Below are 24,216 nucleotides of genomic sequence, written 5' to 3' on the forward strand. Positions count from 1 at the left end.
GGCTTCCTGCACAGCCCTGCCGTGACTCCTGCTGCCGCGGCTGAGCAAGGCACAGGGCAGCCTACAGACTCCTGGCATCACCCCACACCGATACAACTCGCTCGCGCACGCAGGGTTGCACCGACGCATGCGTACGTTGCAGGGCTGGTGCTCTGAGCATAGCCCCACCGGTGGATCTGGAAAGGGGGGACCCCGCCTTGGACATCCCCCTGCCTTGGGGACTCAGCAGGATACGGCTGCTGGATGCCCTCGGTGCAGGCAGCACAGGCAGGGGCACAGCGAGCCAGCTCCTGCCCCAGGCAACGCACCCAAAGCAGGGGTCATGCAGGAGAGGGGCTGGCTGCCAGCAGGGCTGTGGGAACCCCCACGGGTTTGGGGGTTTGGGGAACCCCCACAAAACCCCCCAGCAGACAGTCCCTGCCTGCGCTCAGATCCCCAGCCCCAGCGCACAGGGCAGAGCACAGGATCCACGGGGAAATCCTGGCAACTGCCGCGCCGCAGGCTCCAGTTTCATCCAAATACAATCGCCCCCCCGCCTCGGTGCCTGGGCTGGGGCCCCTGCAGCTGGCCCGGGCTGGGCTGAGGACTGCTGTGTCAGCGAGGGACTTTCCAGGCTCCTGAACTGCTGGTGGAGAAAGCACCTGGGGTTGCCACCGCCCCAGGGTGCTCCCAGCCGGCGACCGGGGGGCTCCCGACCTCCCCTACCCCAGGACCCAGCGCTTAACCCTGCTGCGGCGGGGTTTAGCAGGGCTCCTGGTCTCTCGGAGACTTGCCTTGGGAGCAGGGGGATTTGCCACTTGGGATGGGATGGAGCAAAGCTTTTGGGAACGAGCAGCAAAGCTGCTCATAGAGCAAGGGGGGGCAATGCCAGTTGCCAGGACAGTGCCTTTGTCCCAGGATGGGCTCACGGCATGAAGGGCATCGCCTGGAGGAAAACAGCCCCAGGACCAGCACAGAGTGGGATGCTCAACGTGCCACATCAGTGCCCTCCTGGAGATTAACCACATTTGACCAGTTGCTCAAATGTGACCAGGAAGGGAATTACCTGTTGACCCAGACACTTTCCAACCTCCCTTGGCTTTCTTCCCCCTGGGAACACAGCTCCCCACGAGCCCAGCCACAGTCCCCAGCCCTTTGTGCACGGATGGGGCGGGACACAGGGTGGGCAGGGTGCCCCCCTCACCAAGCCCTATCTGATCACACAGGGTGGCAGAAAAGCCACGGCTGCAGCCCATCATGGTGGTCTCTGGGCTGCGCTTGCACACGCAGTGGCTGCAGGTAATGGGCAGGCAGGGGGCTGCGGGGACGCATCCAGAGCAGGTATAAAACCAACAGGGCCAGAGGCAGCGAGTCAGCGGAGCCAGCCCACCACCACCGCTCGGCCAGAGCCACCCGAGGCCACCCGAGGCCACCGCACAGGCACGGCCCTTCCACGGGTGCTCTGCTTTCAGGTGGCGAATGGCTGGGCACAGCAGAAGGCGGTGGGTGGGCTGAGGTCCTCCTCTACCTGCCTGCCAGAGCCGGCTCCCGGATGCTGGGTTACCCGGGAAACGGCGGATGACATCGCAGGGGAGGCAGGGAAACTCTGCCCGAGGTGTTCGGGATGCCGTCGCCGTTGCCAGGGAAACGGCGGGCGACATCCCACAGGTAAGGGAAGGTGGCGAAGCGGGGGGGCCCAGCGATGCACCCCGGCTTCGCCTGTCTTCTCCTGCAAGTGGGTCCCTGCCCTGCACCACATAGGCATGTGCCTTGGGGGTCCTGATAGGGTCAGCCCCCACCTTGCCACCCCTCCAAGGCACTGGTAGGGGCTTTCCCCTTGGGGAAATTGCCACCCTGCCTGGGGCTGCTCTCCTGGGCTGGTGGCAGCAAGGAGGGAGGCGGCACTGCGCCCCTGGCCCCATGCAAGTGCTTTGCTACCCCCGCTACCTCTGTGTGTCTCCCCGAAGGGAGCCTGCAGCTCCCCAGCATCACCCCATCCTTCACTGCTCTGCCGGGGGGCTGGCAGTGATCCCACCCCAGGGAGGGGGAGCTTTGCTCCCCCAACAGCACTCCCGGCTTGCCTTTGGATTAATCACAGTCTCTGCTTTTCCCTCCAAGGGCTCAGAAGCACCAGGGACGCCCCAAGATTTCCCCTGATGCCCGAAACTTTCCCAGCTGTAAATCTCCGCTGCTTGCCCCCACCAGGGATGCACCATTACCCTGGGCAGGGTGGCCCCCCTCTCCGAGCCCTATCTGATTACACAGGGTGGCAGGGAAGCCACAGCCACAGCCTACCATGGTGGTCTCTGGGCTGTGCTTGCACACGCACCGGCTGCAGGTAACCGGCTGCAGGGATGCATCCAGACCAGGTATAGAACCAGCAGGACCAGGGGCAGTGAGCTGGCGGAGCCGGAACCGGGGCTGCCGGGGAATGAAAAGGCACATGCAGCCTCTGGCCCCCCAGCGCAGCTCCAAAAATGAATCAGCAACTGCACGCAGCCCGAGCAGGAGCCAAACACACCTGGGGAGGCAGCAGGGCTCCCTGCAGGATGCTGCAAAGCAACAGGAACACAACAGTCCCCCTCCTGCTGGTCTCGGAGGAGTTTGGCCACCCGAGGCAGAGCAATTTTACCTGTAATGGCAAAAATTACATCAGCCAGAGCCTGCTGGAGCAGCCAGTCCCAGAGCCGCTCGAGGGAGGGTCCACCACAGCCCCTTGGGGCCACTCTGACCCCAAGCAATGGGTGCTGCGAGGGGGCCGGCTCCCCTCCTGCCAGGGAGACAAGGAGGCGGGTGGAGATGCTCCAGGTCAGGCCTCGAGGCAGCATCCTCGGGACTGTTTTTCAGTGCTGCCGAGTGTCTCTGGAGCAAGAGCCCCTGAAAACCTGCCCTGCCTGCAAACTGGCAGGGATGCCATGGGCTGCTGGGCGCAGCTGCTCGCTGCCGCAGGTCCCGGGACCCTCCTGGGTCCATGCTGCCAGCACGGTCTTGTCTTTCGGCTGGAGGAATCACACACTTGGAAACAAAGCCACCAGAAAAGGGTGTCCAGGGGGGTCACAAAATGTCCAAAAAGGGGCAGGAGGAACCGGTGCCTGGACCACCAGGAACAAATCAGCCCTGGACTGCAGGGAGATGATGCCCTGCACCTGAACCACAGGGGTTTGAACCCCATCCGCAACCCTCCTGGTTGTTTATTATAGGTTTTTCTGGGAGATTAAAGGGATGGGGACTGTGGCAGGGCTGCAGTGGGGAGACATGGATGGGGCTTGTGGGGCTGGGGAGGTGAGGTGGTGTACAGGGTACAGAGGGAGCCAGGCAAGGGGCCGGGGGATGCTGGGGCACAGGGAGGAGGCATGGAAGCAACGGGAAGCCACATGTCACTGCAAAAAGGCAGCTGCTCCTAACTCCTGTCACCTGGAAGCCCACCCCGAGGGGTCCGAGCACCCAGGGCCATGCCTCAATACCTGCTAATGGGGAGGCGAGTGACACCCCCAGCAGCTCCATGGGTCCCCCAGCTGTGGGCACCTGCCAGCGGCGCCGGCCCGGGTACGACCCTGTGCCCAGTGTGCCAGATCTCCCAGCAGAAGCTGGAGGGGGGGGACGGGACACCCCCAGCCCACTGACGTCCAGGCTGTTTCCCAGGGGACCTGGCAGCCCTTCAGACGGCCGCCTTCCCCGCAGGGGCCCCCACCCGGCTCCCACGCGCTGCCGGCCTCCCGGCTTTGTGACACTGAGCTTTAATTGAATTAGACGCTGCTGCCTGGGCAGCGCAGCCTGCAAACCATCCTCGAATTCCTGGGCACGGCGCCCGCTCACTGTCTGCAAGCCAGTCCCCGGGCCCCCCCCAACCCCATCACCTCCTCCCTCAGTGCTGACCCAGAACCGAGGAGCCTCCGACCCCCCCCCGAGCGAGTGGGGGGGTCTGGCCGGTCTCAGTGGGGCTCATTACACTGACAATTAGCCCTGGCGAGCGATGCGGTCAGAGGGTGCAGCACCCGGGGGGGCGGGAAGCCCCCCACGCCTCTCCCCGCCAGGGTCAGCTGCGCTGCGGCGGCCGGCGAGCCAGCCCGTCCCTGCGCCAGCTTCCTCCGCTACAGAATGTACCGAGGGCCCCGGCGGCCCCAGCCAGGGACACGATGTGCTCCCCGCTCCAGGCCCTGTTTTTCCTGGCCAGGCTCCTGCTCCGCTGGCGGCGGGGCGGCCGGGTGCTGTCGCTCAATGCAGCTTTTGTTTGCTCCCCGCTCGCCTCCCTTCACACCTCCATCCCACCCCTTTGGCCCCTCTGCGTGCCCTCCAGACCCGGCCGTGACCGTCCCCAGCCACGACTGTCCCCTGGCCTCTCCCACAGCGCCATCGCTGCTTCCATGGCTTTTTGTTTCCCTGCGAGCATGGCTGGGGCTGCTGGCAGCAGCGGAGGCGATGCCATCGTGCTGGCAGGGCAGCCCAGCATCTCTGAAACCACAGGCGGCATCGGGTACCCGCCAGGGCACCAGCGCCCAAACACCACCCCCAGGGAGGGAGTACAACGTGGTGCCCCTTCTCCTGCCCATGGCCTCACCCTGCTCCGTGCACAGACTTGCAGCCCGTGGTTAACGGGTGCATCCCTAACTCGCCCACGCGTGTTATGTGGGGTGCAGGACAGAGCCCACGAGAACATCTCCCCCTTGCAGGGCTCGGCGCCATGCCAGCCCCATCACTCCCCACGCTGATGCTGTCCCAGCTGTGCAGCGCTGCTCCCCTCCCAGGGCACCCCAGGGACACCCATCCCTGCTGCTGCAGGGGTGAAGCCCACCCGCAACAGGGTCTGGGGAGGGCAGGACACAGAGCTGCCCACGCAGGAGAGCTGAGCACGTCCTTCAAGTCCTGACACTAACTGGAAAATGGGTATTTGAGGTCCAGTACAGCAGCTTATTTCAGCTTCCCGGTCTTTAAACATTTCCTATAATAAAAGCAAAGTAATCGCTACGCACCAAAACTGCCGATATGTCATTCAGCCCTGCGGGAGCCGGCTCCTGGCTACCCAGCGCTGCCAGTTTTCCTGCCTTCCCCTTTCAGCCAATTTGCTATCTGGGCCAGTTGACCCAAATTTGCTTTTCCTTTGTGGAAAAAAAACCTCCCCACCAGCAAACATTCCCCAGCTGACTCGAAACCCCACGCCCCAGACCTTCACTAACCCCAAGAGCCACCCCCATGCCTGCTGGCTTGGCACAGCGCGGCCAGCACGGGGGCCCCAGTGCTGCACACACTGGGAACAGGTACAAATACACACCGGGATAAACCCCAAACGCTTGGGCGCAGCTTGGCATGAAGCTGGTCCTCCTGCCCCACAAACCGAGGCCGTGGGGCTATAAAGGGTGGGGATGAATAGGAACTGCATCCCCAAGAGCATCCCTACAGCCACACATGCCACCATTGCCTCCTCAGCCCTGGGAGGGTGCATCCTGCTCTGGGGGCTTGGCAGGGAGGCAGAAGGGACTTGCTCATCCAAGCAGAGCTGCTCAGGGCCCTCATCACCCCCAAAATCACCAGCAGGTCTGGCTGCCAAGTGGTACAACAGCAGCCCCCCGACCTGCAGTCCTGGGGAGATGCAAACCCTCCCCACAACAGTACCACTGTCCTCCCCCATGCCCCGACATCACCCAGCGACTCTCCCTCCAACCCCTCCATCCCCTCACATCCCTGCTCCAGCCTGGGAATGGCCAAACCTGCTCCCACCCCCAGGACACCACAGGTTAAACCTGGTGGTATCGTTCCCGTGTCCCAAAGCACCTCTTTTTTTGACACCCCCCCCCCCCTTTTTTTTTTGCGGCTGCTTTCCTCCCTGGCAGCGGGAGGAGGGGGGTCTTTCCTGCATCCGTCTGGCAGCTAAACCCCTGTCGCCACGGGGGCATTAGCACCAGAGCTGCAGGGAGCTCCCCGGGGAGAAGTAAGTGGATCAAAGGGTTTTAGCAGCAGACGGCTCCCAGACAGATCTGGATCGTCTTCAAGGCGGCCACTTGCGGCTACAAATGCACTTTCTGCCTGCAGCTCCCCAGCCAAAAGTTTCACACCGGCTTTATTGCGTTTAACCCCTCGCTGCTCCCAGCCTCAAGCTCCCGGCCCTACAGCCGATGGGGTCTCGACCGCCCTGGGGCAAACGCAGCCCTGCAGGAACGGCTGGAGGGATTGCGGTGCTGTGTGCTTGTGCAGAAACCCCCCCTTCAAAAGCCAAGGTGTCCCGAGCCAGGCCGAGAACCAACCTGCCTGCCTGTTCTACCCACCCCAGCATCCCTGGCACAGTGACAAGGAGGAAAGTGAGGCACGCAGCGTGGGGGAGCAGCGGGGAGGATGGCAGTGCTGCCGGGGGCACGTGCGCCAGCCCCCTCCTCCATCCCCTGCCCGCGACACCCCCAACCCCTGGCAGCGGGCAGCAGTGACGCCCTGCTGTCCCACGCCAGCCAGCCTGCTCCCTCCCCCTTCCATGGCACCCCCAAAGCCAGCCAGTGCGTGGTGGGGAGCCGGGGCAGGGAGAGCCTTTGTTGGAGTAATGCTGCTATGAGTTATTCAGAGCGCGATGATGATTGTAGCACCCCCCTGGCTCTGCTCGCTCTCTGCAGGCACGAGCAGGATGGGTGCTGCAGAGGGGGCTTGGGGCCAGGGGGAGTCCCAGGGGCCGAGGCCATCACTGGCCCCATCTCGCTGGGGCTGTACCACCATGGGGGTGCCCCAGCAAGGCAGGAGGGGACCCCGGGCATCCCACCCCCCTGCTGAGCCACCTGTGGGTCTTGGCTGGGGGGGCCTCCCCCAGACCCCCCAGCTCCGTACCTTGCTGGGGCCTTGCTGGTTATACTGGGAGCTTTGGGGACCCAGGAGCTTTTGGGACCACACTGCCAGCATTGCCCACCCCATGTCTCTCCTTGCTGCCCCGGGGTGGCTGCAGCACCCCACATTGCATAGTCCTGTACCCGAATCTCCCAGCCTTCCCACAGCACCGTACCCCACATCTCCCTGTCTTGTTCCCCAAACCCCAGCAATGGGGTCACCCCCCCGAGCCCCACATGGGCTGGGAGACGTGTCCCTGCCTCCCAGGGATGGGCAGCAGGACAGGCACAGAGGTACATGCCAGCACCTCATCGAGCATCCCAGGGGGTACCCCCTGCATCCCCCCATGCCAGGACCCCTCCTCAAAACTCCCAGCCGCCACCACAAGCCCAGTGCGGGGCTGCCGCTGCCATAAATCCTACGGCCTCGCAGCCGGCTCGGGGGCCTGGCAGGCAGCCTCCCTGTAGAGCCGCTCCTTGGCTGGCGTGCTCAGGCTCTGGGATGAAGGAAAAACAAGAGGGGTTCAGCCAAAAAATATGTACGGAGGGCAAGCAAATCCTACCACCGGGATCTCAGCACTGCCTGACCATGAATGGGGCGCGGGGAACCTCGGCCAGGCGATCCTGGTGCGTGGGAGGATGCCTAAGGACACGCTGCTGGGAAGCCAGGGATGCCGTGCGGGTACCAGCAGCCCTGCCAGGGCCGTGCCCGGTGCCACCCGCCAGCACGGGGTGGGGGGGCACAGGTGTGCCCCGCGGCGCTGTGTCGGCAGCAGCGAGGAGGTGGCCGGACCACCTCTGAATGAGCATCTTCCCGGCACGGCATGCAAGGAGGGGCCCATCCCGCAGCTCCAGAGGGGTCTGAGGCGGCACCCCCTCGCCCCATCCCCAGGGTGAGCCAGACCCCACGGCGTGGCGGGGTTAGCTCCCCTCAGCCCGGCATCTGACGCACCCGTCTGGCATTTTCTCATTACAGTAAGGGCTGCTGTTTTGCTGCGTGCATTGCCACAGCGGTGGAAAAAAACCTACTTTGCAGGCTTGGCAGCAGGCGGGGGAAAAGCAGGGTGAGTGGCAGAGCTCGCCCAACACCCATCACACCGGTGTGGGCCAGGATGTAGAGGAGTGCTGGGGACCCCTGCCCCATCACAGCAGAGGGTGGTCCCCAAGGGATGGCATGCCACCCGCCCGACCCACGGGGGTGCACGTCCTACTGCCTGCTCGTGCTGGCATGCCACAGGGCGAGGGGGGACAGGGGTGTCCCCCCACAGCTGATGCCTTTTGCAGTGACACCCCGTAACCCAAAGAGAACAGAAGGGTCAGGGAGGCAGAGCTGAGCACGCCAGGGCTCGTGGGCATCATCACCCAGGCACAGCGGCCTGGGAAGATGGAGCTTCCCAGTGCTCAGGGCGCACTGGGCCAACTGTGAATCCCACCGAAGGGCAGGTGGCAGTGCCTGAGGCAGTGCCTCGGACCTCACCAAGGACAAGATGCGTGGGGCAGAGGGCAGGGGCCCGGCAGCTCCGGGGAAAGCCACGGCCATGGCGCAGTGTGGGAGGGGGCCCTCCTGCCCGCAGCCCCCCTGCCTGCACCTCCTGCCAGCCCCAGCAGCCCGAGGTAAGCAGGGAGGGCACGGTGGGTAGCTGAGCTCCAGGTATGGGCTGGGCTGGGTGGGGGTAGGCGGGCGGTGGTGCAGGTACAAGGTGTCCAGCAAGCACGGGTGGGTTTCTGGGTGTGTGGGTTCAGGGTATGGGGTGCACAGTGGGAGTGGGTACAGGTTTGTGATAAGAGATGTCTGGGTGGGAGCCTGGGCAGGTGGGGTGCAGGGTGCGAGGTGCAGGGTGTGGGGTGCAGGGTGTGGGGTGCGAGGTGCAGAGTTTGGGGAGCACGGTAGAGGGTGGAGGGTAGAGGGTGCAGGTTCTGGGGTGCAGAGTGCAGGGTTTGGAGAGCAGGGTGAGGGGTGGAGGGTGCAAGATACAGGGTGCAGGGTTTGGGGTGCAGAGTGTGGGGTGCAGGGTATGAGATGCCAGCTTGGGGGTGCAGGGTGTGGGGTGCAGGGTGCAGGGAGAAGAGTTTGGGGAGCACGGCGCAGGATGGAGGGTAGAGGGTGCAGGGTGTGGGGTGCAGGGTGTAGGGGCAGGGTGCAGGGTAGAGGGTGCAAGTTGTGGGGTGCAGGGTGGAGGGCATGGGGTGCAGTGTAGAGGGTGCAAGTTGTGGGGTGCAGGGTGGAGGGCGCGGGGTGCAGTGTAGAGGGTGCAAGTTGTGGGGTGCAGGGTGGAGGGCGCAGGGTGCAGGGTAGAGGGTGCAAGTTGTGGGGTGCAGGGTGTAGGGGCAGGGTGCAGGGTAGAGGGTGCAAGTTGTGGGGTGCAGGGTGCAGGGTAGAGGGTGCAGGTTGTGGGGTGCAGGGTGGAGGGGCAGGGTGCAGGGTAGAGGGTGCAAGTTGTGGGGTGCAGGGTGGAGGGCGCGGGGTGCAGGGTAGAGGGTGCAAGTTGTGGGGTGCAGGGTGGAGGGCGCAGGGTGCAGGGTAGAGGGTGCAAGTTGTGGGGTGCAGGGTGGAGGGGCAGGGTGCAGGGTAGAGGGTGCAGGCTTTGGGGAGCAGGGTGGAGGGGCAGGGTGCAGGGTAGAGGGTGCAAGTTGTGGGGTGCAGGGTGTAGGGGCAGGGTGCAGGGTAGAGGGTGCAAGTTGTGGGGTGCAGGGTGGAGGGCGCGGGGTGCAGGGCGCAGGGTGCAGGTTGTGGGGAGCAGGGTGGAGGGCGCGGGGTGCAGGGTAGAGGGTGCAGGTTGTGGGGTGCAGGGTGGAGGGCGCGGGGTGCAGGGTAGAGGGTGCAAGTTGTGGGGTGCAGGGTGGAGGGGCAGGGTGCAGGGTAGAGGGTGCAAGTTGTGGGGTGCAGGGTGGAGGGCGCGGGGTGCAGGGTGCAGGGTGCAGGCTTTGGGGAGCAGGGTGGAGGGCGCAGGGTGCAGGGTAGAGGGTGCAGGCTTTGGGGAGCAGGGTGGAGGGCGCGGGGTGCAGGGTAGAGGGTGCAGGTTGTGGGGTGCAGGGTGGAGGGCGCGGGGTGCAGGGCGCAGGGTGCAGGCTTTGGGGAGCAGGGTGCAGAGGGTGGCCTGGCACGGAGCGGTGCCGCAGGGAGGTTCATGCTGACGCGGGACCCTGCGTGCCTCGGGCTGACATTCCTGCCGCTCCCACCTACGCCCAGCAGCCACCCCACACCCCAGGCTCCCCGCTGCGCCGCGGCTCTCCTCGGGGCCGCGGCTGACCAGGCCTGCCCCAGCCGTGCCCGGGCAGGCTGCGCTCCCCCTGCCAAGGCTGCCGGCCGCGGGCCAAGCCTGGCACAGCTCCCCGTTGCCGCTGCGCCCGTCCCAGCGCCGTGCGTGGAGCCCAGGCACGTCTCCAGCTGCCTGGCATCGTGTCCCCACCCCGGCCCCTGCCCCATTCCCGCCTGCCTGCCGCTGCTCTCCAGGGCAGCATGTGCCCAGCCCCGCTGCCTGCTGGAGCCTTGCAGCCTCGTACAAGTAGGAAATCCAGCGGGAAGCAGAGCAGCCCCATGGTCCCTGTCACGGGCAGCCAAGCTATGCCTTTCGCCCGAGCGTAGGGGAGCGCGGACGAGTCGTGCTCCGCTGCCACGCACGCGTGTTCACCGCCCGGCATCCCGCAAGAAATCGAACGGACGGGACTTGCAATTAATAACTGCGATAGAATAGAGCTGATTACGGTAACTGGCACAATAATTGCACTACACCTAGGGAAGGGTGTAAGCAGAAAGCCCTGCAAAAGAGACTCTTTGTCTTTGCTTTTTTGTTTTCTCTCCAGCTCGCAGGTAATAGCCAGGAATGGGCAAACCCTCTTTTAATGGACTCTTAATAATGCTGTAATTTCCCTTTGCAGGGAAAGTTTTCCAAACAGTCAAAGATTCAAAACAAAGCAATGATTGTTCCTATTAGCATTAAATTCTACTCTGGGAGAGAGAATAAATCAAGCAAGGGGATTCAATTCAAAACAGAACTATAAAAAATCCAATAATGATTTTTTAATATTAATAAGAAAAATATATTGTTATGCACCCTTAGCATTTAAACTTCTAATCCAATCAGCGCAAAGTGCAGAGATAAATCACAGCCGCAGAGGAGAAGGGAACAACCATCAAGCAGGCAGCAATAAAACGCTGTCTTACATCCCTGGGACAGGCATCGGTTTGACAGTCTCAAAAAAAAAAAAAAAAGCAGAAATTTATGAGCCTGTCGCTCCGCAAGCTTGTTAATTCCTTCCCTGCATCTCCGCACGTGCCCTCCACCTGGGGCAGGGCGGGCATGAGGGCCGCTGCCGGCCGGGCAGGCTGCAGGCAGGAGGTGACAGCGGGCGTCCTGGCTGCCCAAACCCACCGGCGCGGCACTGCAGAGCCCTTCTTCACCCTGTACAAACCCACTCCCCACAGCCACCGGCTCTCAGCACCTCCAAGCGGCGCTGCCATGGGGTGGGAGGGCTCCCAGCGCCCTGCACCCAGAGGGAAGGAGCCAGCGGACCCCCTGCTAACAGAGGTCACAACCGTGGTCCTGAGCAAGCACATCCCAGTCTGGCCTCCCCAGCTCTCCCATCCCCAGGGCTTGCACCGGGTATTTCCAGTCCCACGCTACCAAACACATTCAGGAGCCTGGGCAGGCTCCGGGGGCGGTTGAAACATCAGCGCACACTGACGCAGCACTCGCCCCCAGCATCGGCGGACACCAGGACGTGGCTGACGGACCCACGTGGCCCCCCGGTCCCCCTCCGCTCCCCGTCCCCGCGGGCAGCCCTTCCCATCGCAGCGGAGCAGCGCAGCGCGTGGAGCCGGCCGCCCCGCTGGGCTAGGAGATGTCCCCCCCTTGCTGGGGTCACAGTCCAGGGATAAACCCGGCGAGGCTCCCCCTGCGGCTCGCGCCATGCCATCCTTGTGGAACTCATTACATGTAATGGCCCCACAGTTCCCCGCTGACGCAGCCAGGCTGTTCCCCCCAGTTTATCAGCTCCGACAGACGATGCGCTGCGAGGGGGCCAGCGACGAGCCTGGACGAGCGGCAAAATGCCTCAGATCGTGGCCAGTGGGTCTCAGCTCGCCTCGGTTCCCCCCAGACCTCAGCGCTCCTGCTAAAAGCAGCTGCATCCGATGGGAGGGAAATGCCGAACCACGGCAGCGGGAACGGGGAGCAGCGAAGCGCCTGCAGCTGGCGGTCCCGGCCATGTGACGGACGAGGACAAAAGACATCTCAGCCATGCAGGGAGTTCCCAGCCGTCTGGCAAACTGCTGACGCCACGAAGCAGGGCGAGAGGGCATTTGGGGACAGGGGGACGGACACGCTGCTCCTGCTCAGGAGCGCCCCAGGGCTTTGTTCCCGCCAGCTCTGAGCGGCTGAGCTCCTGGGGGAGGCTGATGGGGGGAGCAAAGGATTAATTACAGCTATTACAGGTCCAAACCTGATGTGTTGTGGGGTGTTCCTCCTCCCCTTTTGCTTTGGATGGTTTGGTCAGAGGGTCGGGGAGCAGGTGCCAGGCTTGTCCCCACACACCCCGGCTTGGCACCACTTGAGTCCCACGTAGCTGGTGACATCCCTCTCCCCAGCCATGGGGAGCAAAGCCGCTCCCCCAGGAGCACAGGGCACCCAGAGACAGGCCCCCCTTACACTTTGCAATATGTTTTAAGGGGAAAAAAAAATAGTTTATAAAACCCCACACCTGGCTTTTGGGCTCTCCCGCTGCCAACAGCCTGGGCCAAGGCACCTGCGGGGTCCTCAGCATGGACCGACAAGCGGCACTGGGAGCATGAGGCTCAGCAGCCGATCCAGCCGATGGGTGGCCCAGAGGCTCAGCCCTCCGCCACCATGATGCCCAGCGAGGCCGAGGAGGGGGGAACCCGCGTCCCACCACCCCTGCACCACCCTGCCAGCCCCGGCTGCCGGAGGAGATGCCAGCAGTCCCCGGGGCGGCACGGCCACCAGCGCGTGGGACTGCGACTGGGAAGCACTTGGGGACCTCGCGAGCGAGCAGTGCCACCAGTCGCAGCACTGCAAGGCTTTCCCGCCGGGCTCTGGGGAGGATCCGGCATCCTGGCACGCAGCGCCCAACCCCAACATCATCCCTAGGGGAACTCGGCAGCGCCAAGGCTGGGCACAGAACTGGCACGGCCCCCCCAAACCCCCGTCTCCTCTGTACCCCAGGGCTGGCCTCGGCCGCAGCCTCCTCCCAGTCCCGCAGAGGAGGAGCCAGACTCCCCAGGAGACACAAAGGCTGCCCCGGGGAGGGCGAGGGTGGCTGGCAGCGCCAGGCTGCCCGACCACAGGGCTGCGGGGAAGGGGCTGCGCCTTCCCGGGGGGCACCCGGAGCCCGGCCAGGGGGTACCGCTATGGGGTGGGCGAGCAAAGCGGGCGGGGTTTGAACTTTTGAACCAGTAGGCAGGAGATCAGTGCATTACCTTAACGCGAGTTAAAAATAACCGTCTTGTCTCTTGAAATGAGCCTGTCTGCAATTACAGCTTGGCATGTCTGCTCCAGAGCATCCCCAGGCTGGCACCACGCCAGGTGGCAGGCGGCTCCGAACAACCCTCGCCTTTCTTCTCTTTCTTGGGATTGGCTTTTTTTCTTTGGTTTTGGTTTGGTTTTTTTTTTTTTGGGGGGGGGGGGGGGGGTTGGGTTGTTTTTTGCTGTATTTTTTTCCCCTTCCCAGCAAATAGAAGGTGGCTGCTCAGCGCCCCAGCTCGGGCTCCCCCACACCCACCGAGCCACAGCCATACCTTCAAAAGCACCCAGGCCCTGCGGTACCCACCATCCCACGGCAAGGCCACATTGTCCCCCCCGGTCCCCACGGACAGGGGGACGCTGCCACCAGCCCGCGCTCCCAGGAGGGCAGCACGAGCCAGCCCAAGGCACGCCGGAGGGTCCCTCCCCGCGCCGCTCTTGCGCGCCCGACGCGCACCCGACTGCAGCGCGCGGCAGCGAGCGCACGTGGGCGCACGCGTGGCGAGCCCGGCGCACGTGAGCCACGTGTGCGCGCGCCGCGCCCCGAACGCACACGCACAGGCGTGCGAGGGAACACGTGCAAATTCAGACGTGCACGCGCAGGCGGTGGATGCCCTCCAGCATCGCTGCCTGCAGCTCCCCGGGGTCTGCCCAGCCCCGCGGGCAGGCATGGGCAAGGGTTTGACAGCACCAGGGTATCCAGGTGGCGGAGCCATCCCGCTGCACGTCCCCATTGCCAGCACCCAGGGCTCTTTGGGAAACCTCCTCTGCCCCGCAGGCCCCAGGGGAGCAGCAGGCCAGGCTGTATCGCTGCTGCATCCCTGGCTTGGTGGGTACAAAGTGCCATCGAGCCCGGCACCCGAACCCAGAGGGCCAACAGGCACCAAAGCCCCGGAGCATCCCTGCCGCTGAGCCCCAGCACAGCGCGCAGCCCCAAGGGGCACAGCCGTCGGGTGATGGGGAGGGGAAGGATGAGGACCCTCCTGAAAAAGTACGCACCAGCCATGCAGACCCCAACATCACCCTGTCCTGCTGCTAACCCATCTAGGGCAGCCCCCCGCTGCAGCCCCCACCCAGCAGGACAGCAGTGGTCCCAGGGGGGCTGGACACCTCACAGCCAGAACATAGCCGGCGACAGCTCAGGATGCTCCGGGATGCTGGAGCATCCCCGCGGGGAAGGGAAGGGACCACCATGCTTTGGGGGTCCCCGTGCCCCCTCCCAACACCGGCTGCCTCCTCCTCCTCCTCCTCCCCACAGCGGGTGAAAGCAAGCTTTGTGCCGGGGCTTTCAGTTCTCCTGGCTGGCGCCCGGCCAAGGCACCACATAATAATGAACAGATGCTGTCCAAAATGAGCTTCAGCGGCAGACAGGCGAGCCTCTCCGCGTGTCCTTCCGTAACCCAAAGTGCCTTTCACCTCGGCACTAATCAGGCACCTTCAGCGGGAGAGAGGAGCCGCTGGGAAGTGTCGGGCTAATTAAAAGTAATGCGATGGGAGAGCGGCAAGCCCACTGCCGGTGGGTGCGGGAGGACAGAGGGAGACCCCATACCCAGCTCCAGAGCATACCCACGGGGGACCCCAAGGGCACGGTGACACCATGGCTTCGAGTGGACCCTGGGGATGGAGGGGGCAGTCTGGGGCAGGGGGTCTGACCTTTTCCAGACCCCGGTGTGGCGGTGGGGAGGGGAGATTCATCCTGTATGCTCCTTCCACAAGGACACTGTGGTGACATGGGTCCAACCCTGCTCCCGGAGCCCAGGGGACCTTCCGCTGCCAGCAGCATCGCAGTCAGGATCCCACTGGGATGAGAATCCGGGCGAAGGAGCTCTAGCTCGCTCCCGCATCACGCCTGACCTGACCCACTGGCTGCACGGCATCCCTGCAAAATATTTATGAGGCTTTTCAAGTACAAAGCCAAGCACAAGGGAAATTCATTTCCCAGCCCAGGATGCTGGTCCTCCCATCACAGCACTGGGCAAGCGGGAGGGAGGGATGCGCACAGGGACGGACAGAGATAAGCCGGGCTGTGAGCGGGCTTCTAGTCCGCAGGATCTTAACTGTAGTTTATATTCCAGCGGTTATTAAAAATAAAGGGGGGGGTGGGGGGTGCAGTGGGGAAGCTAAGAGCAGAGCAAGCTGTTCATTTGGAGCCTTTCCCTTGGGTTTAATAAAGCCCCACTCACTGCTGTAGTATCATTTTTATGCTATCATAAAGCCGGACCATTTAGCAGGTTTGTGTTACTTCAGCAGTTAGCGCTGCATGAAAAGCGATTCCAGAAGAAGGGGGGGGCGGAAAATCAGAAGGAAGATGAAAATCTCCAAAAGGAGAGAGAAAAATGAGGCGGGAAGGAGGAGAGGAGCCCGGGGGATTCCTCACAGCCATGCCACCAGCAGCAGCGGAGCACATCACGGCAGCTCCCGGGGAAGCGAGCAGGCTCCCCCATCCCTGTGTGAAGCTGGGGACAGGCGAGGAGTTCCCTGCTCCAGCCCTGGGATGCCAAAGGGTCGGGTACCCCAGCCCAGCACCCCAGGGGGACCCCACACATGCCGCAGAAAAGGGTGGAGGGGTCCCCTGGTACTGGGGAGAGGCCAGGGATGTTGCACCTTTGGGGATCGGAGACCCGGGGCAGTTTATCGGGGGCTGTTTGGGGGATGAAGCAGAGGGGTTTCCCTGAGGTGAAGGAGCTCCTCCCAGCCCTGCTCACCCCCGATGCTGGGCTCTCCCGGCCCCTCTGCTCCCAGCTGCGGGCAGCTCTCCGGGGAGCACTGGGCTCTCCGTTCTACTGGAAAAATCTCCATATATGGAGAGGACGGGAATACGTGAGCTGAGCTGAGCTGAGCCAAACCACCTCATGGGAGCCCTGGCCAGGCAGCCCCCGCACTTAGCCCAGTGCCCCCGTGGCACCCCCCGCTCCCTCGCTGGCACCCAAGCTGCCCCCTGCAAGGGGAAAGTCGTCCCCATTAGTCCCAGGCATTGGTTTCAAGCCTCTCCAGCCACACGGGGCAACATCCCCGGCAGGTGCACTAGCCCCTATCCAGGAGGGGAAGGGCAGGGTCTGGGGCAGGGGGTGGCATCAGTGCCCGAGCATGCAGAGCCAGGAGCAGCTCCCCTAAAGGACGACCTTCCCATGTGCGCACAGTGCCTGGTGGGGCTGTGCCCTGGGCCAAGGCTCTGCGCCCCTTCGCTAGCACAGAGATGGGGACGTCCCTCGGGGGCCACCATGCCCAGCAAGGAGGAGAAGCACCCCGGCACACCCCAACCCCACGGGCAGCACCGGGCACTCAGACCATGCTCCTACCCAAACACCCTTTCTACCCCTTTTTCTCCCTAATTCATTTCTGCCCTGCCCTGCAAGGGGAAGGTGGCACTTGGGTGGATGTGGGGGTGTCTCTGCACGGCAGGCCCCCGCCCCAAACACGCCGTGCTCCATGGGGCCAGCAGGACCCCGCAGCCCCCGTCCCCCACCCCGGGAGCAGCCGCCACGCTACCGACCCAGGGATATAAAGGAGGAGGTGTAGAGGAGGGCTGGGAAATTAAGGTTTTCAGTGCTGTCAGAGCTGTATCAAACAGGCATCCACCAGCTGATTGCTTGATTGTTATATTTTGGATGTCAAACCGGAGCAAGCAGAAACCTTTAAAATGCATCAGTGCTGCTGCCTTTTTGACGGAGGGTGTTGGTTTCCCATTAACAAGTGGAAAGCGTGAGCTGGAGCAGAAAACTTCAAGCGCTTTGGAATTGATAAAATAACAACTCCCTAATTAAGCAGAACTGTCAGTCAACAGGCGCCTGCTGCCCTGCGTCGGGAAGCAGCAGCTCCCAGTGCACGAGCCCAGCACGCCCGCCCAGCCCGCTGCGGCACGGGGAGCCCCAGGGAACGCACAGCCCGGGGGGGAAGCAGCCAGAGCATCCCCCCCACCCCGGGCTGGGTCCTGGTTGTGACGCTGAGCACAGCCAAGGTGTTTGGATCCTGTGCCGCAGTTTACCTCACTGTAAGACCACGTAATGCAACCCACAGCTTGGCAGGGACGGAGAGGCCTGACCCCAAAATGCACCCCCACGCCCGTATCCTTCCCCTCCAAGAGATAACTAACCAGCCTAGGGGAACGTATCCCTGATGGTCACATCGGACACCACGGCCAGGTGTGGGTGCAGCACCCGCATGGCTGACTGGATGCAAGAAGGGGTCCAGCTGGGAAAGTCCCCCAATGCTGGAGCAGGGCAGGATGGGTTTTGGAGAAGTCCAGCTGGAACAGCAGCAGCGCAGTCAGCGCCCGTGGGGATACCATGCCCTCAGCCGGGCTCCCAGACCACCATCCCTCTCTCCCCAGGGTGGGGAGGCTGCGAAGGAGCTAATTAAAGGAGCATCCCACTACCCAAGACCCCCCTCCACCACCACTGTGCTGAGTAATGAAACGCTTCACATCCACCATGCTTCTCCCAGGCCTGGGGCAGGAGGGACATGGCATCTCCAGGGGCTCTTTAATAAGCCACCGGCAGCTCGTTACTACAAAATTGACTGTCCAGGGCTCTGGGTGCTCCTGCAGCACCACGCACTGCCAGCCTGCCCCGGGGAGGGATGCGCAGGGGCGTCCAGGGCGTCCGGGGCAGGGGACAGCCAGGAGAGACACGAGGCTCTGGGAAGGTGGTAAACCCCTGGCACGCTGCTGTCGGTTGAGGCTGCCAAGCTAAGGGGGTCTCTGCATGCCACCGTGCTCCCTGGGCTGTTGCCAGCCCTCACGCTGCCTGCCCCGGCTGGGGATCGGGCCCCTGCAGCATCAGGACGGACCCCAGGGTCCCTGCCCGGCTCGGCGCACAGGCAGGTCAAGCTGGGCGTTTCACTGGCAGCCCTCAGCCACCCGCCCTGCGAGCGGCCGAGCGCTGGGCTGGCCCGGGAGGTTTAAGCCACAGTGCCAACGCAGGGGCAAGGGGGGCTGCCAGGAGGAAGCAGGGAGCGGCGGCACAGCCCGGGCAGCGGAGCCACCTGCCCGCAGCCCGGGGCAAGATGGGCAGAGCCTGGCCTGGGGATGGGCCGGGAAGGTGCAGAGCATCCCATGCCAGGGTGCACCCAGGTGAGCCCACCTGAGCGAGGAGCCCCTGCAAATGCCCCTTTGTGCCCAACAGCAACTGGACCCTGAGCCCATCCCTTCCCCCTGCACATCACGCACCACGAAGCCTCCAGGGACACAGGCCCCTCGAGAAAGCCACCAAACCCCACACCGGGCGATGGGGCTCTGCTGGTAGCATGCCAGGCAGTGCCGGTACAGGGACACAGGCCAGGCACCATCCCTACCCCGGGAGCCAAGGGGCACCAGGAAGGGCGTGAGGGGCAAGGGACAGGGCTGAACAACCCACGTTGCTCCCACACGCTCCCTGGTGGAGGCTTTGCCCGGAGAAGGTGTTGGCCCTCCCGCGCCTCTGGGACACAGCAGGGATCCCCCCGGGTGACGGCTGACGGGGGGAAAGGCCTCTCCTGCTGTCCTGGGAAGATGCCCCCGAGGGTGGCCTCTGCCAGGACGGATGTGGGCCGGCAACGCTGCCGTCACAACCCATCCTTGCCCGGGGGCCAAAGCCGGTGCCGGCGTAGGCGGGACAGGAAGCCTGTGCCACCTTGCACACCCGCGCAGACACACCCGCGCGTTGCCGCTGTCCCCCTGGGCAAGCCCTGGCACACCCAGAGAGGACACGGGTCACTCCTCCATCCCGTGCAAGGTGCAGGTGGGTCAAACCCCAGCTCTCGCCTGTGACAAGGACAGCTGCTGGCCCCACCGTCCCCGGCCAGGGTCCATCCCACCCAGGAAGGGCTTCGCTCAATGGCTTTGGTCACCTGCCAGCACCGGGAGACACGAGCGTCCCCCTTCCCCGCTCCTGCCTGGCCGCCACTGAGCACACAAACTTGCTGATGGCTCCGTCCCCTCACCCTCCGTCCCCTCATTCCCCCGGGCTGACCTTCAGGGACACCCAGCCAGGGGGATCCCCAAGCATCCCGCTCCCCCCGGAGATACAAACAGCTGCCCGGGAATCCCTTTGCTCCTCATCCCAGCCCTCCCAGCCACCAGTACAGAGCCCTGACAAACATCCCCACCGTGTCCCCAGACCCCATCAGTGCATGCCCCTGCACTGTCCCCAATGGGTATGAGCCTTGAGGAGACCCTTGTCCCCTGGCAAGCGCCCAAGGTCTCACCCCAGGTGGAGGTTTGAGAGGCCTCCCACACAACTGCCGCCTCTGCAGCCCCCGACACCCTTCCCCAGTGACTCTCCACACCAGGGCAACACTGGCTGCCCCCTGCCCCCCCATCACGAGCAGGGCAAGTCAGAGAGGGTGCCCAGTTTCCACGCAATGCCATCTCCCACGGCCCGGCCACAGGTGCTGCAGACATAGAGCCCGGCCTCCCTGCCCCAAAAGAGCCCAATTTACAACCAAGAATGAACCCCCGAAACGGACCGGGTCCAGCCGCCTCCGACGGAGCCAGGGCACGCCATGCCAAGACCACAGGCTGGTTTTATAGCCCCCAAAGCCTCGTTACACACTAATCACACTGGAGGTGACAGGGCTTAGGGGAGGGCTTAAGAGAAACCGTCTCCTTTTTACTGACACCATCTGGACACAGGCGATCTCTTCCCCCTTCCCAGCGCGGAGCCGGGCAAGCGCCAGCCCGAGGGGCTGGGGCCACTGTGAGCCCCCCCAGGACCCGGCACCCTCCACACCCTTGCCCAGTGCCACGATGATCGGTGCGATGCAGCCCCAGGTGGCACCGAGCAAGAGGGGGGATTGCTGCCCGCGCCAGGGATTTCTAAGGAGCCCACGGTGCCAGGCGGGAGCAGAGCCGGGGAAAGCCAGCGTGGGGCCGTGGGGGCCGTGTCGCACCTGCGTGGCCCCCCAGTAGGGGGATGTGGCTCTGGGGAAGGCAGGGGCTGAGACAAGGGAGACACTGGGGGTAAAAGTACGTGTTTTTACCCAGAACTGGGTAAAAGCCAGCCCAGAGACACCTGTTTGGGGCCAGCCCTCCCTCCGGCTGTCCTCCCCGGGGAACGCCGCCGGCGCTCAGGGACCTGGCATGGCTGGGGTGCTCATGGGCAGGGACAGGCAGAGCCGTGGCGGCGGGATTGTCGTTCACCGTAGCCCGGTGCTCGCAGGCCAGCGGGTGAGCCGGCCGCGGCCGCGCTCCCCACCGCCAGGCCCCTCTCCGTGACCTCCCCGGGGAGGACGGCGGCTCTGCCGTGCCACCCAGCCCGAGGCCAACGGGTGGGCCAGGGACAAGCTCACCCCGGCTCCGACACACAACGCCACCAAGCACCGGCTCTCCCCAAAACTTGACCGAGCCCTTATCCCCCCCCCACCCCCAACCGCGAGGAAAGCGGGGATCCCCCCAGCCCCACAGCCAGGGCCAAGCTCCGGCCGCCCCAGGGGAAGCATCGGGAGCACGGTGCGCCTTCGGGAGCAGGGGGAAAGTTGCGCTGGGGTTTGGGTCAGGGGGGTCAGGTACCTTCCAGCCAGCGGAGCTGTTGCTGTCTCCTTTATCCTTAAAGTAGGGGACGTATCGCACCATCCAGTCGTAGATCTGCGAGAGGGTGAGGCGCTTCTCCGGCGAGCTCTCGATGGCTTTGGTGATGAGGTCGGCGTAGGAGAGGTTGCCCCAGGCGTTCCTCCGGGAGGTCTTGGCCTTGCGGAGCTGCCCGACGTCCGCGCCGGGGGGCGGCAGGGAGGCGGCGGCGGCGGCTCTGCGCTCCGCCGGGGCCGCCGCGTTCTCGGCTCCCTCCCCGCCGCCGCCGGCCGCCAGCGCCGGGGGTCCCCCCGCCGCGCCCCCATCCTCCTCCTCCGCCGCGAAGTCGGGGTGGGGGAGAGGCCAAGTGCAGGACCGGGGCCGGCTCTGCGGCTCGAAATCCGGGTCGATCTCCACCTGATGCGCCTGGAGCTTTTCTTCCATGGTCCCCTCCCCGCCGCTCGCCCCCCACCCCAACAACCCCCTCCCCGGAGTTACGGTCGGTTTCCACACAAAAAGAAAAAAAAAGAAAAAACCACACAAACCCCCCCCCCAAAAAAAAAACCAAAAACAGGAGAGGGAGAGGAGTGCGAAGAAGGGCTCCGAGCTCGGGCGGCGGGGAGCAGGGGAGGAGGAGCCGCTCCGGGTGCTGGCGGGGGGCAGGCGGCGGGGGAGCAGCCCCGGGTCCGGCGGAGCTCTAGGAGGCGGCTCTGCCCGGCTCCGCGCCGGGGAGCGGGAGGCCGACGGGAGCGACGAGCCGGGGGGGGTGCTGCATATTCATCGGTCGCCTCTCCGGCCCCCACGGGGGGGTCGGTTTTTGGTTTGGGTTTGGTTTTTTTTGTTGTTGTTGGTTTTTTTTTTCTGTTGTTTTGTTCTGTTTTGTTTGTTTTTTGTTTTTTTTTTTTACCAGCCGCGGAGCTCCGGAGTCGTTCCCGGCACAATAGGCAGCGGGGCGGCTGCGGGCGGGCAGGGCGCGGGGGCTGCCGCATCCATCGGCGGAGGCTGCACCGGGCGGGCGGCGCGGTCAGGCAGCAACAGATGAACCGGAGCGACCGGCGGCGGGCAGCATCCTCGGCCGGGAACCGGCGTGCTCCGGGGCCGGGCGGCGGGGCACCTGGGCGGGGAGAAGCGGGATGGATGTGGGGGGGAGGCAGCCTCCCCCCGGGGCGGCCCGGCGCTAAGTCCGGCGGCGCGGCGGAGCCATGCTGGCGGGCGGCACGCACCTGACAGCGCCGGGCGAGGGCGGCGGCGGCGGCGGGCGGCTCCCCGCCCCTACGCCCCCCCGCTCCGTCTCAGCGGCCGCGCACCTGCCCGCCGCCGCCGCCGCCGCCGCGCTGCCGCCACGGCGCGGGCGGGCCACATGCTGGGGCGGCCGTCGCTCGCTCGCTCGGTCGGTCGTTCCTCCGGTGGCTCGGTCGCTCTCTCGCTCGCTCCCTCCCTCCGCCGTGCCCGTCCCCGAATGCGGGCGCCGCCGTGACACAGGGGGAGGGCCCGGAGGGGCGGGAGGAGGGCGGGGGCGGGGAGTGCCCCGGCGCCGCGCGGGGCAGCGGCGGGGCGGGACGGAGCCGAGCGGAGCGATCGATCGCCCCGGCGCTGCACCCCCGCCCCGGGCCGCGCGCCCCCGCCGCCGCCGGCCCCACGTGCGCCCCGGGCGCCCCCCATTGTTGCCCCGAGACGCCGCCACCGCCTCATTGGCGGGAGGTGGCCGGCGGACACGCCCCCCCCGCCCGCCTATTGGCGCGGCGCCGGCGGGACGCTGGGCGGGGGGGAGGGGTGATTGGTGGGGGCGGGGAGAGCGGGCCCTCCCCGCGGGTGACGTCAGGGGTGCCGGCTGCTCCCTCGCGTCACCCCGGGCAACGCCGCCGCCGCGGCCGGGCGGCGGGACACGCCTCCTTTACTACGGGCCACGCCCCTCGCTCGCCGAGGCCGCGCCCCCTACGGCGCCGTCGGGGAGACCCCAAGGAGCGGGCCCCGCCCACTAATGCGCCAGGCCCCGCCCCCTGCCCGGAGGACACGCCCCCGTCCCGCAAGCCCCGCCCCGCCGCCCCGCCCCCGTGGCAGCGCCCACCCGGCCCCGTGGGGTCGGCGCTGCCCGGCCCCGCCCGCTCGCAGCCCCCCGGCCCCCGCCGGGGTCCCAGCCCGCCCCCTGACCCGTCCCGGCAGCCCGGGCTCCCGGCGGGGCCGCTGACTGCCCGATGATGTCACCACTGGGGTATGAGGTGCCGATGAGGTCACACGGGCGAAGCCCACCCGGGGCTGGGGCGGGTGCCTGCGGCCCCCCCTGCTCCGGGCCGGGCCGGGCGAGGCGGGAGGGCGGTGCGGTGCACCGGGGGTGCTGCCCTGCACGTCTGCACGCACCCCGCCACCCCCGCACCCTCTGACAGCCCGCCCCTCCCCTGGCACCCACGAGCGTGCAAACGTGTCCACGCATCACCCGGCGCCGGCTGGGGCCGCACGCCTGACCCCTGCCCGCACCCACCTCCCTGCCTGCACCACACTGGGATGCACCCCCATGCACCCGCGCCTGCCCCGCACCCACGGGGGACAGAGGCGTCCGCGGCAGTTTGCCCCCCCCACCCTTGCCCCCCACCCCCCACCCACAGAGGCCCTCTCCCCTGCATCCCCCCAGGGACCGGTGTCCGCCTGCCCCACGCCCCCCTGCTCCCACCCACCGCGGGCCCACCCTGCCATGCCTCGCCAGCCCTGGGGCCACCAGCACTGGAGCACCCTGGCCCGCCCCAGGGCCATGGTTGTCACCCCCACTGCCACCAGCTGGGCCTGGAACCGGGACTGAAATGCCACAGTCACATGTGATACTTGTCCTGCAGTCCCATTTATTGTCCAAGGGGACGGGCTAAGGTTACCCAAGCAACTGTGAAGCTGACGGTTCCAGCCTTGAAGTGCTTGGCCTGACAGCTCTAATAATATAATAAATATAATGTAATTAATATAGTATAGTATAGTATAACATAATACAATACAATGCAATACACAGGAGGGACTCGACAGGCACCCTGTTCACACAACCTGCGAGCGGCAGCGGTGGCTGCAGATGCCCCAGCCTCCCCTGGAGGCATGTCCCAGCTAGCTGGGGGCTGAGGGGTTGCATTCCCCGACCGCCCCTGCCGTGCGGACAGGGACCTGCTAGCCAAGCCCCTCATCTACTGGTCCAGCTGGGCGAGGTGGGCTGAGCCAGGCGGGTGCCAGATGTGCCCTGGCCAGCCTGGCTTGCGGCTGCTTGGGGTGTGCAGTGCCAGAGCACCTTCAGGATAGACCTGACCCCAAACCCCACCCCCAAGCCTACAGACCCCAGGGTGGGGTGGCTCCACATCTCCCTGTGCCTTCCTCCTCACTGGAGCATTTCTCCTGGGATCTATCCCAAATTGCCCTTGCTACCGTTTACACCCACGGTTTCCTTGCCCTACCCCAGGGGCCTGGCAGGATCGTTCCCCCACTCTCTCGGCAGCCTTTTGCC

The 24,216-nt window shown here is 65.3% G+C and overlaps 1 protein-coding gene across 2 annotated transcripts in view; it reads right to left on the reverse strand.

The window, feature by feature from the left end:
• Positions 1 to 22,447, reverse strand: part of FOXO6 (forkhead box O6) — a 41,267-nt gene extending 18,820 nt beyond the window's left edge. The window contains exons 1-2 of one of the 2 annotated variants that reach the window (XM_064471206.1): positions 22,049 to 22,447; positions 20,745 to 21,855 (exon numbers count right to left, since the gene is read on the reverse strand). In XM_064471206.1, coding sequence (XP_064327276.1) covers positions 20,745 to 21,185 — 441 coding nt within the window. In that variant the 5' untranslated portion in view covers positions 21,186 to 21,855; positions 22,049 to 22,447. Of the gene's footprint in view, positions 1 to 20,744; positions 21,856 to 21,964 lie in introns of both variants that reach the window. The other variant, XM_064471205.1, reaches the window with a different exon arrangement.
• Positions 22,448 to 24,216: the final 1,769 nt, after the last annotated feature.

Source organism: Phalacrocorax carbo, chromosome 22 (assembly GCF_963921805.1).
Source record: "Phalacrocorax carbo chromosome 22, bPhaCar2.1, whole genome shotgun sequence".
NCBI lineage: Eukaryota > Metazoa > Chordata > Aves > Suliformes > Phalacrocoracidae > Phalacrocorax > Phalacrocorax carbo.